This window comes from Fusarium solani, assembly GCF_023522795.1.
Source record: "Fusarium solani strain SB1 chromosome Unknown bctg00000011, whole genome shotgun sequence".
Taxonomy (NCBI): Eukaryota; Fungi; Ascomycota; class Sordariomycetes; order Hypocreales; family Nectriaceae; genus Fusarium; species Fusarium solani.
Genome location: NW_027072149.1, coordinates 854,363 through 868,054, shown reverse-complemented (window position 1 = coordinate 868,054; position 13,692 = coordinate 854,363). Strand labels below are relative to the sequence as shown.

The following is a 13,692-nucleotide window of genomic DNA, read 5'->3' as shown; positions in this document are numbered from 1 at the left end:
GACGGTCACATATTTATCTTGCCAACAGGTACCTTGATGAAGCCTTAAAGAATATGCAGAATGCCGAAATCGTTGATGTAGGCTCTCTCTCACCGTCGGCGCCTCCTCTTACTCGCGTCCGTGGCAGACACTAACAGCATTGATAGATCAATGGGAGATCACATTGCGTCAATGCAAAACCTGAAAGCCTTGAGCATGTTCTTAGACCACCAATCGCTCTTTCGCATGTATCCGCTGAGGGGCATCACAAATCTGCAACATCTGAAGGTTGTCGACCATACTTTGGGCGAAGCTCTTGCACATGACGACGTGGTTCTGTCTATACTCTTCAACTCGGCACCGACAATTCGCAGCCTTTTCTTAGAGACGAGTTCGTTGCAGCTGGGCAATTTTCTGCTTGGATGGGAGGAAATGGCCTCCGAAGCTGACTGGATTTACCAGGAGAGTGTCTATCTCAGCGCCCTAAAGTCTCTCTCTCTCATTGGCCTTCGTTTTAACCAGAGTCTGATTGATTCACTGGAAAACATCATCGACTTTATGAACTTGGACGACCTGACGATTGGAATAGTAGCAACTGGCGCCCTTCGCCTCTTTCCATTCCTTGGAAGGTTGGCTGCTGAGCCAGGCACGGCAAAAAATCTACGCAAACTGTCCTTGGTCATGTCAAGCGAAAGTGCGTTACAACATCTCGGAGATCTAGGCGCTGATATGGAATTCGAAGCAAAGATCCGGTTCATTGCGTCGTTTGACTCTTTGACCTGCCTGGAGCTCAAGGAACAAAACCCATACCCGGTGACCATTGATGATGGTGCTCTTCTATTTGACGCTTTGTGGCGAGCCGTTATTTCCCACGGTAACTTGGAGAGCTTGAGCATAAACTGCACCGAAGATGTTGGTACAAATGCCATTCCACGGTTATCAGCAGCGACGGTGACAACCCTGATCAACAACCTACCCAAATTGAGGAATTTTGAGTTTGCACCGGCTGAAGGGGAAATGGTACGAGCCCTCTATCAAGATATAATTCAAGCCTGATAAACCTACTAACTCTTGTCAATAGGAAGAAATTGGACAGGCGCTCAGCCGCGGCAAAGCCCTCGTGTCCATCCTCTGCTGCCCTCAGCCAAACCAGCCTCATGCATCTACACGGGGTCCCGATTCAGGGCTCATAATTGTTACTGAGATCCTGAAAGGCTTTTTATCTCGGGATTTTGGCAATTTCGAGGGAAAGTTCGTTTGGGAATATCACTACAAGCTCAGGCGCATATCTCTCAAGCACCGATTATGGGATGTCGCCTCAGCGTTTGGCGAGCCAGGAAAAGGTAAGACGAAACCTAAGATACTGACACACCAAGGAGATGAAGAGCGCCAAGTCATGTATCGGGAGGTTCGGAGTTTCTGTGAAGATGCGATTGCTACGAATGGTCCAGGGAGTGAATGGCTTCGAATGGTGACCAAAGATCTTAATTAGAGACTAGAGTGGTATTCTGTCGGATTGAAGCTACTTAGATCAAAAAATGATGCCGGTATATGCGATTAGAGGAAAAACTCAAATGAAAGTTGGTGTGTTTGTATCAGTGATTGTGTTGTTCGTTGATCAAGGCCAAGTGTTCCGTGGTTCCGCTTTGTTCAGTCGCCCGAGGCGCGGAAACATCGAACAACAGAGCAGCCCAGAAAGGAGACGGCCCGTGTAAATAGACACAGGTCCTGAACGGGAATCGATTTGTTCAGGCCCATGTCTCATGATGACAAGAAATCTATAAATCGGCTCTTCTCCTCGTAGCAAACTTGATCATTGGGCACCCGCCGCTTACAACAGCTGACCATCTCCACAATCATAGCCCTTTCCAAGAAACGCAAAATGGCAAAGCAGACCAACACCGAGACAAACGAGCGCGCGGCCGCCTGGATTCCCTGGCTTTCTTGGCTATTGGAGCACCCAGAAACCGTCACGCCGGAGGTCAATGACACTAAGAGCCCACCAACCACTAAGGAAGGTGATGAAGGCGAGCACGCCGACGACAGCACCGTAGATTGGGTTTATGTCGACCCCTATGACGCCGAATGCGGCACACTACCTCGAGAGTGCATGGACCCAGACTTTCTGATCTGGGTCAACTCTGAAGGGCGTCATCTCATGGAGGATGACCCAGAGGCAATTAAGGGTGTCACTGAGGCTCTTTGTGGACTAGACAGAGATCGGGCTGCTGCTGTTCGCGAGCTGATTCAGGAGAGGTGGAAGAAGGCTGCAGCTGTTTACAAGGAACAGGCACAAGAGGCCAAGCACATGCCAAAGAAGGTTGAGGAGGAGCCTGTCAGGAATGTCACTCAGGATAAGAGGACGTCCAAGAATCTCATTTTCCCCAAGCTTAGCTTTTGAGGGCCTTGAACATCTTTAGTCAAGTGAAGGTGAGGTCTTCGGGGTGGAGGAAGGTGTTGAGCCCTGGATAAATTCGCTTGGGCGTAAGGATAGACACTAAGGATGTTCTTAGTCTTAGATAGGCGACTAAGCCTATTCAGGTATTCTTACTGGATTAGACTAGAAGTATAGGATATTTCCTTTATGATGTGAGCTCAGAATGAAACACCCCGTCGCAATGACTTAACAAACTTGACCCTGGCAATGGCCTGGTGGAACATGAAACAATACTTGGCAAGAAAAAAGGAGCCATGTTCCGGCGTGGCTCATCATCAGGGGAGATAAAAGACAAAGACGTATAGAACCGCCGACTCAATGTTGGTCAAGTAAAGGTTCACCCTAGCACGGATCCATCCCACAACATCTACGAGATAACTTTATCACTTCAATTAGTTACGTGAAGAAATGAAAGGGAAAGGTTTTACAACAAGGAAGTTCAATAGGAGAAGTACCGAGGCTCACACCTTGGGCATAGACCATCTTGTGCTTGCACATCGACAATGCTAAAGACCTGCGATAAGGTCTCACCTGGGCCGATGGCAACAGTCGTACGTAATAATAAAGATATTTTTCCTGATCTATGGAACAACGGCAGGGCGGGGAAGTTGTGACTTGATGTAAAATAGTTCAGTGTTGTTGCCTGGTCGCTTGATAACATCAAACTTTGCAGTCATGTGCCGCCGAAAGTTTGTGAAGCGACGGTGAATCACTGTTGCAACGGATTGACTGGCCCGATTTCAAAACATTGCCCATCTGATCCAAGCCTTCTTTTCTACCTAACACTGCCATTTCACTCTGTCTCTTCCTTCATCAACAGCCCGCTCACAGCATCAATCATCACATCACAACTCCTTGAAATCTCTTGAGCCTCTTCGAAAATCACCATGACTGCAAAAGGCAGAAGCAGCAAGTCGCCTAACCCATCATCTCCTCCGAAGCCTTCCCGCTCCGACATGATCCTCGCCATGAATGATCCCTACATGCAGCAGATCATCGACGGCACCAAGACCTACGAATTCCGAAAGTACAACATGGCAGGCATCAGGAGAATCTGGTTCTATCGCACTGCTCCACATTCTGCCATCACCCACATCTGCCCCGTCGATGAGGCCTTAACCAGAAACCCAGGCGATGAGCCGCTTCCCGAAGATGGTCTGGGGAACAAGGAGTACAATGAGAAGCATGCGGACTACGAAGGCTACGACTTCGCATACCGCATCACGGAGGTGTATGAGATCAACGCTGAGGGGGAAGGGGGATTACATGGGCAATGATGAGAGATGAGCATGGCATGAACATTGCACCTCGTGGGAGAGTTACTGCCCCTGTTTCCATGGTGGCGCAATACCCTCTGGAGAACCAGCGCAAGATTCATTAGGGAGGTGAACCACGGCTTGTACATTGGGCTTGAGGAGAGTCATTGGTAGAAATGATTTCGATTTTCAACATACTTAATTCAAAATGAAATTTCATGGTATCAGCTCCAGGGCACTGTTAGAGTTGGTACCCAGTTGCTCCATCCCCTTGCTCTTTTTGCGCAGCGCCATCTCTTTACGAACAGCGCTCGCGACATACAATGAGAACACAATGATGCCAACCACAGAATATGCCGCTATCAACCCTGTCGAGGCTGAAGCCAGTTGCAATCCAATTCCGCCGTTAATTATACCAATAATCATCAACAATCGCCCGTACCAAAGATGCCCATGACTAACAGGTGTTCGCCTCTGATACTTGACGTAGTTCCGGTGGTGCAACCATCCCAGCACAGGCTGCAGGATCATCAAGATACAGACGGCCAGACCAAGTTGGACATGGGGTTCATTCAGCCACTACTAACAGTCAGCTCTTGAAACATGAAAGAGACGCTTGAAATGTTCTTACCTGTCCGTTTTTGTCGGCAGCAATCTTGCCAATCCCAAACCCAACCCACATGCCTACAAAGACCGTGATCTGCCACCCAGCGTGGATCATCCATTGTCCAATCAAAGGCATCAGCAGCGATCCAACGGGGAACCCGATCAGAAAGACTATCGACATGATGATGCCATGAATGGTCCCGGTGTGGTCTTCGCCACCGCCGCCGCCAGAGACAGCATCGTTGCCAGAGGATGAACTAGGCGTATTGCTGGTTGTCTTTGTGAAGGGGTTCCCATCAGAGGTGATACTCGCTTTGGCGAAATCCACTGAAAACCTATCCGTGCCGTCGTGCTCCTCGATGGTGGCGCGAACACTGGTATCGTCCAAAGCTTGGCCTTTCTTCCAGGCCCCAATCCAGTCGTTAGACCCGGAGAAGTCCATGTGTGTAAAGCCACTGCATTGTACATTGGCAACCATTGTCTTGTTGGACACTCCGGTCCCCTCAAGCAACTTGACACCTTGGAAAGTGCTGTACTCGGGCATGTCGTGGCCGTGTCCCTTTCTTGTGCTGAGGGTGATGTTCCCAGAGCCATCTTGGTACATGACAAACATGGTGGAGCCACTCATGCCAGTACCAGTTCCGAGGGCGACCCATTGGTAATCGGTAGGAGCTTCGAGGCGGAAGAAGATGTTGCCAGAACCTGAAGAGGCTGTCGATTCTGGGACGCCCCAGCTGTAGCATACGTCGTTGGAGTCACCGTTGCAATAGGTTGCGAGTGTTGCTGACGCTCTTTGGGTAACTGGAAAAGAACAAGGGTGATCTGTGAGTAGATGTTCACGGCCCAACGGAGGAATGGTCTCGACTTACAGAGTGCTATCGACGAAACAACGGCTGTACTGGTGAGAGACTTCATGATGGGGAAAGGTTTGAGTGAAGCGATAGAAAGGACTGGATAAAAATTTAAACCAAAAGGATGGCTAACGAGAAATGAATTGAATGTCAGAACCCTTTCTCCAAACCTAACAGTCTTGGTCTCGGGACACCTTAATTATCCCATCTCTCCCAACAACAGTCAAGGCGCCGGCCAATCAAAGTCCGGGTCACTGAGGGCAAGCCTACGTAACCCAGGCAAAGACGTGGGCTATAAAAAGAGACAAGGCAGGGCAAGTCTCAGCCTCAACGCCACATCCGTCCAATGACGGGCCTCGCAATTCTAATACGAGGTCTAGAACGCCGGTGGGCAGCCATGGTGAGGGAACATGGTGTTCAGGCGGCGCTACCGTCAGATTGGTCTCGAACTCGAGTCGTTTCGTGTGGAGGATCGACTTCAGATCCCGTCTTGGCATTTGGACAGCATCTATAATTTCACATGGTGACGAAGATGGCCAAGGATATTGCGTTGATCAACATCCAAGTTTTTCTGACCCGCGAGATGCCCACGTATGATTTGTGCAATACCAAGCTTATAATCGTCTCTTCGGGAATTACCGTGGCGCTTTATGCTGCACCGTGAGGCATTCTCAGCTGATACGAAGCCACCAAGTCGTTTCTTTGTGGCGCTCGACTCACCATGCGACTTCCCCTGCCGAGTGCCGAGCCCTGAAAGCCAGTGACCACTAGCATGGCTCGGCTCCCATTCTACCCGTGGTTGAGCCCACCATCATATCATCTCGACTGTCAAAGGATTACGTGGTTCTGGGGTTATTATAGAACTGACATGAGCCATAGCCAACATTTGTGGCTGGACTATTTGAGCACTGCTTTTGCTGGAACAAACATAGTTTCTCTAGTCAGCAAACCGATATTTTACAACACTTTCCATAGACGTATTGCCTCCCATAGTGCAAGCGTTTAATCAACACTTGACGGAGAACCTTTTTCTCCGTCGCCCCCTAGAGTCGGTTCCCCATCACCATGACTTGTTCTTTCTACTGTCTCATGCCATAGACTGCAGGCTGGGCCATCATAGACTGGGTTAAACCACAACTGCTGTTCTAAGCGGGGCTTAACAATGTCCCAGGCCGTTTCCTGCGCAAGCCGCTCGATGCGGGCGCGATAGCGGACCTCAAGCTCTGTAAATCTGGAAGCAATTGCACCCAGGACTGTTGCCCAGATCAAAAACTCTGAGACTTGGTCATCTCCGATGGGCTCTTGTTTATCGAGCACCTCCAGTTGGCGTAAAAGATTCTTTGCGTGGCGTAGCTTGATTCCTGTGTGGGGTGGTGTCGGAAGTAGGACCATGTCGACATGGAGGAGCGCACAAAGCCGGCAGATCTCGCGAAGCGTACATGACACATCGATCCCTGACTCCTCATCTTCGCCTTTCGTAGGCATCGTTGTGTAGGAGGGCAGAGATAGAGTTGTGTGAGCTGCCCAGTCACAGTTGTTGAGCAGCACATCCAGCGAATCCGGTGCCCCCTCTCCACCACGGCAGTAATGATCGAGGCCAATAGTGACTTCTGCCATAACCTGAAAGACCTTGACCAGGCTCTGGTCCAGATAGATGGGTATCACCCCGTCGGGACTTGGCCGTAGACGCTGACCATACGTTGTGAGCATTTTACTGGCTTGTGCATCAGGCTTCCATGAATTGCCACCGAGCAGTGGTTCTAGCTGGCGCGGACAAGAGAACCTGGGCACACACCCAGCCCGGGCACTGTAGACGATATCAAACCTGTGACTAGGAGTTAGTGGAATGGTCCGATAGGCTAATTAACAGAGTTGCCCGGGGCCTTACAGAGGTAGCACGTATCCAAAAGCATGCTGGTCCACACATGGGATTCCTCCGTTTTGCTCCACAATGTAGTAGAGCGCATTAATATGCTCCTCGCCAAACGTCATTCTGCCATAGATGTTCATATCGCGGTAGGTAGCCATCGGAGACAAGGGGTGCGGCTCAGGTCTATCCGTCAAGTCAAAGCTTCCATGAATCGCGAGAATAAAGATGGCTAGAAGGAGACCCTGGTCGACTTCGGAAGAACCTGGCTTATACTGCTCTATCTTGGTTCTGAGAGCCCTGATAGCTTGAATCTTTCGTTGCAGCCCTCTTGTGATGATGCGGTTCTGCCCATCAGCCCCAGGCGACGAAATGGAGTAATGAGTAGACGATCCAAGTATCTGAGCGTAGAAAACCAAGGGAGATTCCATGGTTCTTGTTATCCACGAGTGAGCAAAATCACGCTTGTATTTTTCCGACTCCCCAAACGCCGGCAGCGTCCTGTTGAAGGCTAGGCGATTCGTCAGGGATGTTAAGCGTATGAATGATGCAGGGCACAACACACCATAGTGAAGCAGAAATTGCTCTTCTCGTGCCGGCTCTGGAACAGCAAGAGAGTCAAACGGATCGAAGCTCGCGGCCTTTTTTGGACTGAGCGGAATTTTGCACCGATGGCTGGCTCTCAAGCGCCGAATATCCCTGTCCTCCTCAGGGTCGTCGGTCTCGCCAGTGAGGCGATAGTGATTTCGGCGAGGCTTTGTTCCCGGAGAACAGGTTATGAACTGCAGTGTTTTTGGTTTTTTGGCCTCCTTGAGGGCAGCCTGGCGTGCGACGTGAGCACGTGCCTCTGCATTGAGCTGACCGTTGTCTGATGAGCCGGCAGATTGGTGTTGGAGGAAGAAGAGCGGACGAGAATGCGTCGAAAGCATCACCGTTTACTGAAAAGAACATGAAGTGGTGAAGGTGGGAAAGAATGACTAGGCTGGAGGAAGTGGACGTGTTCCTTTTTAGTTTCATTAGCACACAGCTGAAGTGCAGATGATCTCCATGCGAATGCCATCCCTGTCACAGCCTTGTTTTTTTAGTGAGAGCCTGAAAATGTGGCTGTTACAAAAGTGCCACAGAGGCCAAGATCATCTCACGTGATAGTTTTCCGTAATTGAATCGGTTTGCTTTCAGTTGACGCCTCTCATCCAGTCTGTTCTGAACCGCATTTCTTGTCGGATGAAGCCAAGAAGAGTGGTTGTGATGCTCCGCGACGATCACTACTGAAGATGGAAGGTGGAGTCTTTCTACTCTGGGTTAGAGTCAACTCAACTCCACTCAATATCTTCATGTCATTGGCTTAACGGGAGGAGCTGGAGTGTCAGATCTGACATGGGTGTTAGTCCCCTTGGGAAGGTGGTTGAGATGATACATGCAACCTTCATCTCTTTCATCTCAATGCTCAGCGATGTTTTCCCTCCTCCATTTCACTTAAAGAAAATCAGAGCATGGAGAGGCCCCAGAACTATTTAGCTAGAAAATAGGTAGATCAAGTTGAAGTGTACTCCGTACAGATGACCTAGTTTCGTCCTCCCGGGCATATAGGGTAGCTCACAGCACAGTCGCCGATGAGTCGATGACCAAGGTCAATCTTGGACACGAAGCCTGAAACCTGTCTGCGAGTACGACCAGAATTATGATACCCAAGCTTGTCAGTCTGTCATCGTTTATCTAATTGTTATTTTTTGTTTTGTTTTTGTTTTTTTTGCTGGCAGAGTAACTTACACCACATGCTAAACATTTGTAGGTTAAATGATATACTTTGGTGAAAGATTAAAGAACTTCTGTTGGCCGAGCTCCAATTACTGAAACGCTGCCACAGAGACCCGAAGAAGAAGTGATGATAATTCCTACATCTTAGACATTGGTACCAGAGGGTGCTTTTAATACAAGAGTCTTAGATCACAGTGATTGTTGAAGAATGGAGCTGGCCTGTCATATACAACTCCTTCAGAGGGCAGACTCGTTATCTAAAAGCTAAAAATAAACTATCTATAGAGTATTAAACTAATAGTTATATAAAATCTTTTATCATCTCAATTGGCCTTGGTGGCTTAGTGACAGGGCTTGCTGATCGATGCAAACTTTACGTGGCTGCAGAAGCCAGGGGTAGTTCTGGAAGAGGGCGTTCAGGAACAAGTCTCTCCATTTTCCCCACCGCCGACGGCCACTACATTGCTGAGGATACTTGCCAGAGCTTATGTAATAGCTCCCGTAGTTAGAAACAGCGCATAGGGCGGTGATCGGCCGATCAACTGACCCGTGGGAAATCGGTAGTGTGGGGATGCTAGGACTCCTCATATCCATGCCTACCTACCATCTTCGATGCTTGTCTGCTAGGGTGCATTCAGGACCTTCAGGCTCCCTCTTTTCTGTTCATTGCGCCCATTTCGTGTTTCCTTTTATCCAAACGAGGTCGGATTTCTGCTCTTCTATTCCGCTCACCATTCCGCCTTTCGTGGCCAATGAGGGCCTCAAACACCAAAACGTGGGATACAAGACCACTCATACTCGCAGCCTCACCTCCCCCTGCATCGACCCTGACATTTACCCATTTCGCCAGTTTGGTTACAGCCCCGTAACTAAGAGCCGTAAATCCGAAGAATTAAGCTTGATCAGCCCTCGCTTGTTGGCGTGATCTGCCTTCCGATCAGCTGGTGGCGGCCATGCCCCCAAGAAACGGGGCGTACGGTCTCCCACGTGTCGTGTTCAACCCTGTCTTGCTGTATCTTTCTTTACAGAAACCGTTCCATTCGGATGTGGCTTTCTGGCGCCCAGTTACGTTGGTTGGCGTCGGCTGAGAATAGAAGTGTGCGAACCACACAATGTCCAAGTCTGCCTGCTAAGCCCCCAAGTTTGTGTCGGTAAAAATGCCTTGCTTGGCATGCTTTTAAAGCCTCGTGGCGCTCTTGTTGTAAAAACCTCTCAAGTGTTGCACCTGTGACTCTTCTCCCTTCTTTGCATCTTATGTTCATCCTCTAGCATTATGGCAACCACTGTGGCCTTGCTGCTCTGGGCAGCCTCTCAAGCAGTCGCAGTCGACCTAAAATTGTGCAACAAGACCATTACGAACGGACTGTTGAATCAATCGATCAACCCACATGACAGCATTTTCTTCTTCCATGAAGGCAAACCCATGTCCGAGCCAGGACACCTCAAACTTACCATCGACGGATGCCACAAAATGTGTCCAGAAGCAGACTTTGGCCTGTACGATGACATGTGGCCTCGAATTCTTACCTGGTTGCTTCCCGCGTTGCTGCTTGTGGGTAACCTTCACGTGGCCCGGGTTGGAACTGTCAATCGTTTATTTGCCATGCTGCATTTTATGGGCGACCCCATCGACTCTCTCTGGTCCCTTCTCACTAAAGCTGAAGTATGGAATCGATTCTATGCTATAGCTCTGCGAGCAACTCCCCGTGGACCTGACTATGAGGCTTCGGCTCGCGCTTTGGCGGCAATCTTGTCGGCATTCGAAGAACTCACCAACGATATGCCGTCGGTCAACCGCGAACTCGAAAACCTCGTGAATGAAAATGGAGCGCGTCTTGCAAAGCAAGACATGGATCATATCCTGTTAGAGGCGGCAGAAGAGCTGGTCGATAGCCGTTCCAACGAGGTCTTGCGAACATGCGTCGTCATCATCAACTATCTTTGTTCTGTGCTCAGCGCACTTATCCCCGAGATTGGCGGAGAACAAACAAGTCAACCTGGTGGTCGAATTGGTACTGCCATGTTTCTGTCTTGGCTCGTTACAATAGTCATGCTGAGCAACACGCTTTCCGGCTTTGTATCTCGTCGAACATGTCTGCGCATCATGGAACGATATTGTCGAACACTCAAGGGCAAGAAGCGAGACCAGCACATCTTTCCGAACAGCCCGATGCTGGTGTCCAAGATCGCTTGGCTTACCAATAGACGCAGGAGTAGCGTTGCTGACTTTATAGACGCACAGCCATGGACGGGTAGCCTGTACAACTTTCGACCTAAGAAGGTCCTTATTACTGGGGGCCAGAATGATCGATCACCATTCTACCTGTTCATGCTATCTCTCGCACCGGTACTGATAGCTGCGACCTGCGCTTTGGTTCTACTCTGGTTCACTCCTACTGTAGGGCTGGATTGTCGAAGTCTCTGGGTCATATCGTGTGCCTTTGCGTTGATATTGAGCCCTGGCTTGACGTGGCTGATTCAACTATTTTTCAAGGGCCAGGTGGCTTGGTACCTGACTGTTGCCAAGGACACGGGCTTGGGAATACCCATCCTTATTGTGATACTTTGCTCCTCTATTGGTGTGTTTAACACATGCACATGCTGGTAAGTTTCATAATAAGCCTCTTCGTTACTTTGCTAACCTCTATCAGGAGCGGCGTGTTCTCGAGAGGAGCTGCGCGTGCATACATCACCCTCGATCCCTTGGCTGACCGAAAATACAACGCCAAACATATTTACCCCGCTATGGTAGCCACTTGCCTCGGCCTGCAGTTGGTTGTGTATGGCCTTATGTTTAGAATTATGCGACCAGGAGCAAAGGTTTTCCGCCCCAACGAAGACACCAAGATGGATATTTACCGGCGTGTTCACGGCCTCCACTCGCCTGGATCAGAACTGAACAACACACCTAGCCGTGATACAGGCTCTGGATACTCGCCTTGGGGGCGTCCCAGAGGATCTGCCGCAAGCAGTGAATTTGGTGAACTCTTGTTGCCGCCGCCTGCTATGAGCCCCAAATCCAGCCCGCAACGTTTGTCATCGATAAGCGATAGCCAGATATCGTTACAACCTGTGTCACCGGTGGATTATTTCCGTCTTGATGATAACAACGGGAGGTCGGAAAGTGTTAGTTCATTTGGAGGCTCACCGCGGACAAGGTTAGAGCAGCCACTTCTTGGTTCCTCTGGTCCGAGATACTAGGAAGACACGAGTCAGTATGAAGCTACCGTTATTAGTTTGAGTGGGAGATGAGATATAATTAAGTACTTTTCTTGCGTGCTTCAAAGATAACCTTAACAGAGTTAGGGCACACATCGCGTGCGATCTACGGACTCGTCGTGCGACAAGGCTGACCGAAAACTGGAGTTTGTTATTGCGAAAAACACGGCACGGCACCCCCGCCGGAACTATCGACTCTAGTGTGTCAATAGTCCGTCAAAACTGAGATTAAGTTGGCTGTGCCGCTCTCTGACGGAGTCCAGACCAACTCCTTCTTCAGCTTAGCTTGCATGGGCCGTGGGTCCAACAAACGCCATCTGTTAAGAGAGCCCTTGTAAGTGGTGATTATGTTTGCGTATTTTTTTCTTTGTTGCAGAACCAACAACATGGTCCCTGCAGTAGTTGTAGAGAAAGCTGAGATGTGCCGTTCCGTTTGGTGGTCGAAAAGGAGGTGAAAAGGAGAGGGCGGTCCTCCTGTTTTCCTCGTGGGAATCTTACCCTTCAACCTCCCTCCTGCTTCTTCCCTCTTCCGTACGCAATCACTCGTTTACTGCGTCGGAGACTTTGTTTTACCATCGCAATGCATTCTTTCAAGAGTATCGTCACGGGAATTGTCGCCCTTCTCGCGGCAGATGCCGTCATTGCTGGTCCATGCAGGCCCAGCTTGACCACCACGAGCGTCTCTGCCTCCTCCTCTGCCCCGTCCTCCTCTGTCTCAACCGATACTGAGACGTACACCGTGTCGACCGGAATTACGACCTCTGCGGTTACGGAAACCTCGACAACCGAGACCCTTTCCTCGACTGCCGTTAGTTCGTCCGAGACCTCGAGCAGTGCTGAAACCTCTCTGAGCGAGACCACAACTATCTCTTCTGTCGAGACTGCTTCGACTGGAACCACCTTGACAACCGAGATTGCTTCCACGACATCGACCATCCCATCGACTACGGAAACCGCTACGTCGACTGAATTATCCTCGACAGAGTCGTCGACGGCGACCACCACCTCCGCCGAAGAGACGTCGACAACGTCGGCGATAGCATCCACAACTACATCAGAAGCCCCAGCCACTCTCCCCACGATTGCCAACGCAAATTTCGATGAGAATTCGGATGGCGCTCCCTGGGTTCGCACCGGGCCAGCTTCGGTATCCAACGGCGCCGTATTCTGGAAATATTCCCAACCCAATGTCATGTAAGTGTACACAAGCAGCAATAAGAACCAGAAGCCCAGTATTTATGTTCTTGGTTACTAACATGTCATGAAAAATAGGGTTATGCGACCCTCCACCTCCATCGCTCAAGAAATCACCGGTCTGCGCACCAACCTGGCTTACCGCATCCGGTTCTTCTATGTCGAGTTCGATACGCCTTCGGCCGCGGGAGGCTGCAAGGTGTCCGCAAGCTTTGGCGGCGAGGACATTGGTGAGGTTGCTACACTGCCGCCTCGAACTCCCAACAACGAGTTTGAGGAATTTGTCTCCACGGTTTACCGACCTTCTACAACGTCTGCGGAGCTGAATATTGCCTTCACCTGCACCGCCGCGGGTCAATCGAACAGATACTACGTTGAAGACGTGTCGATTGAGTTCGCTGAATAGCAACGTTGGACTTTTCTAGTCCCCTATTACTCTTCTTCTCTGTAGCTTTATAGCATTAGGTCCCTAGATTAGTATTATAACTACTTGTACTTATCGCTCACTCTAACCCCCTGCCGCAT

The 13,692-nt window shown here is 49.9% G+C and overlaps 5 protein-coding genes across 5 annotated transcripts; 3 read left to right on the top strand and 2 right to left on the bottom strand.

The window, feature by feature from the left end:
• Positions 1–195: 195 nt before the first annotated feature.
• Positions 196–2,380, top strand: MRS44_015326 (uncharacterized protein; the record flags this gene model as incomplete). Its single annotated transcript, XM_065619163.1, has 3 exons — positions 196–999; positions 1,061–1,322; positions 1,842–2,380. The coding sequence occupies 3 exons, from the start codon at positions 196–198 to the stop codon at positions 2,378–2,380; spliced, it is 1,605 nt and encodes a 534-aa protein (XP_065475235.1).
• Positions 2,381–3,303: 923 nt separating this feature from the next.
• On the top strand, positions 3,304–3,693 carry MRS44_015325 (uncharacterized protein; the record flags this gene model as incomplete). The annotated part of the gene is made up of 1 exon (XM_046282679.2): positions 3,304–3,693. One exon carries the CDS (start codon positions 3,304–3,306, stop codon positions 3,691–3,693), a length of 390 nt encoding a protein of 129 aa, XP_046126260.2.
• Positions 3,694–3,888: 195 nt separating this feature from the next.
• On the bottom strand, positions 3,889–5,193 carry MRS44_015324 (uncharacterized protein; the record flags this gene model as incomplete). The annotated part of the gene is made up of 3 exons (XM_046277603.2): positions 3,889–4,251; positions 4,304–5,079; positions 5,148–5,193. 3 exons carry the CDS (start codon positions 5,191–5,193, stop codon positions 3,889–3,891), a joined length of 1,185 nt encoding a protein of 394 aa, XP_046126259.2.
• Positions 5,194–6,131: 938 nt separating this feature from the next.
• MRS44_015323 (uncharacterized protein) lies at positions 6,132–7,925 on the bottom strand (the record flags this gene model as incomplete). Its single annotated transcript, XM_046280307.2, has 3 exons — positions 6,132–6,954; positions 7,018–7,507; positions 7,562–7,925. 3 exons carry the CDS (start codon positions 7,923–7,925, stop codon positions 6,132–6,134), a joined length of 1,677 nt encoding a protein of 558 aa, XP_046126258.2.
• Positions 7,926–10,027: 2,102 nt separating this feature from the next.
• On the top strand, positions 10,028–13,573 carry MRS44_015322 (uncharacterized protein; the record flags this gene model as incomplete). Its single annotated transcript, XM_065619162.1, has 5 exons — positions 10,028–11,358; positions 11,406–11,880; positions 12,186–12,307; positions 12,571–13,167; positions 13,246–13,573. The coding sequence occupies 5 exons, from the start codon at positions 10,028–10,030 to the stop codon at positions 13,571–13,573; spliced, it is 2,853 nt and encodes a 950-aa protein (XP_065475234.1).
• Between the last annotated feature and the right edge of the window lie 119 nt (positions 13,574–13,692).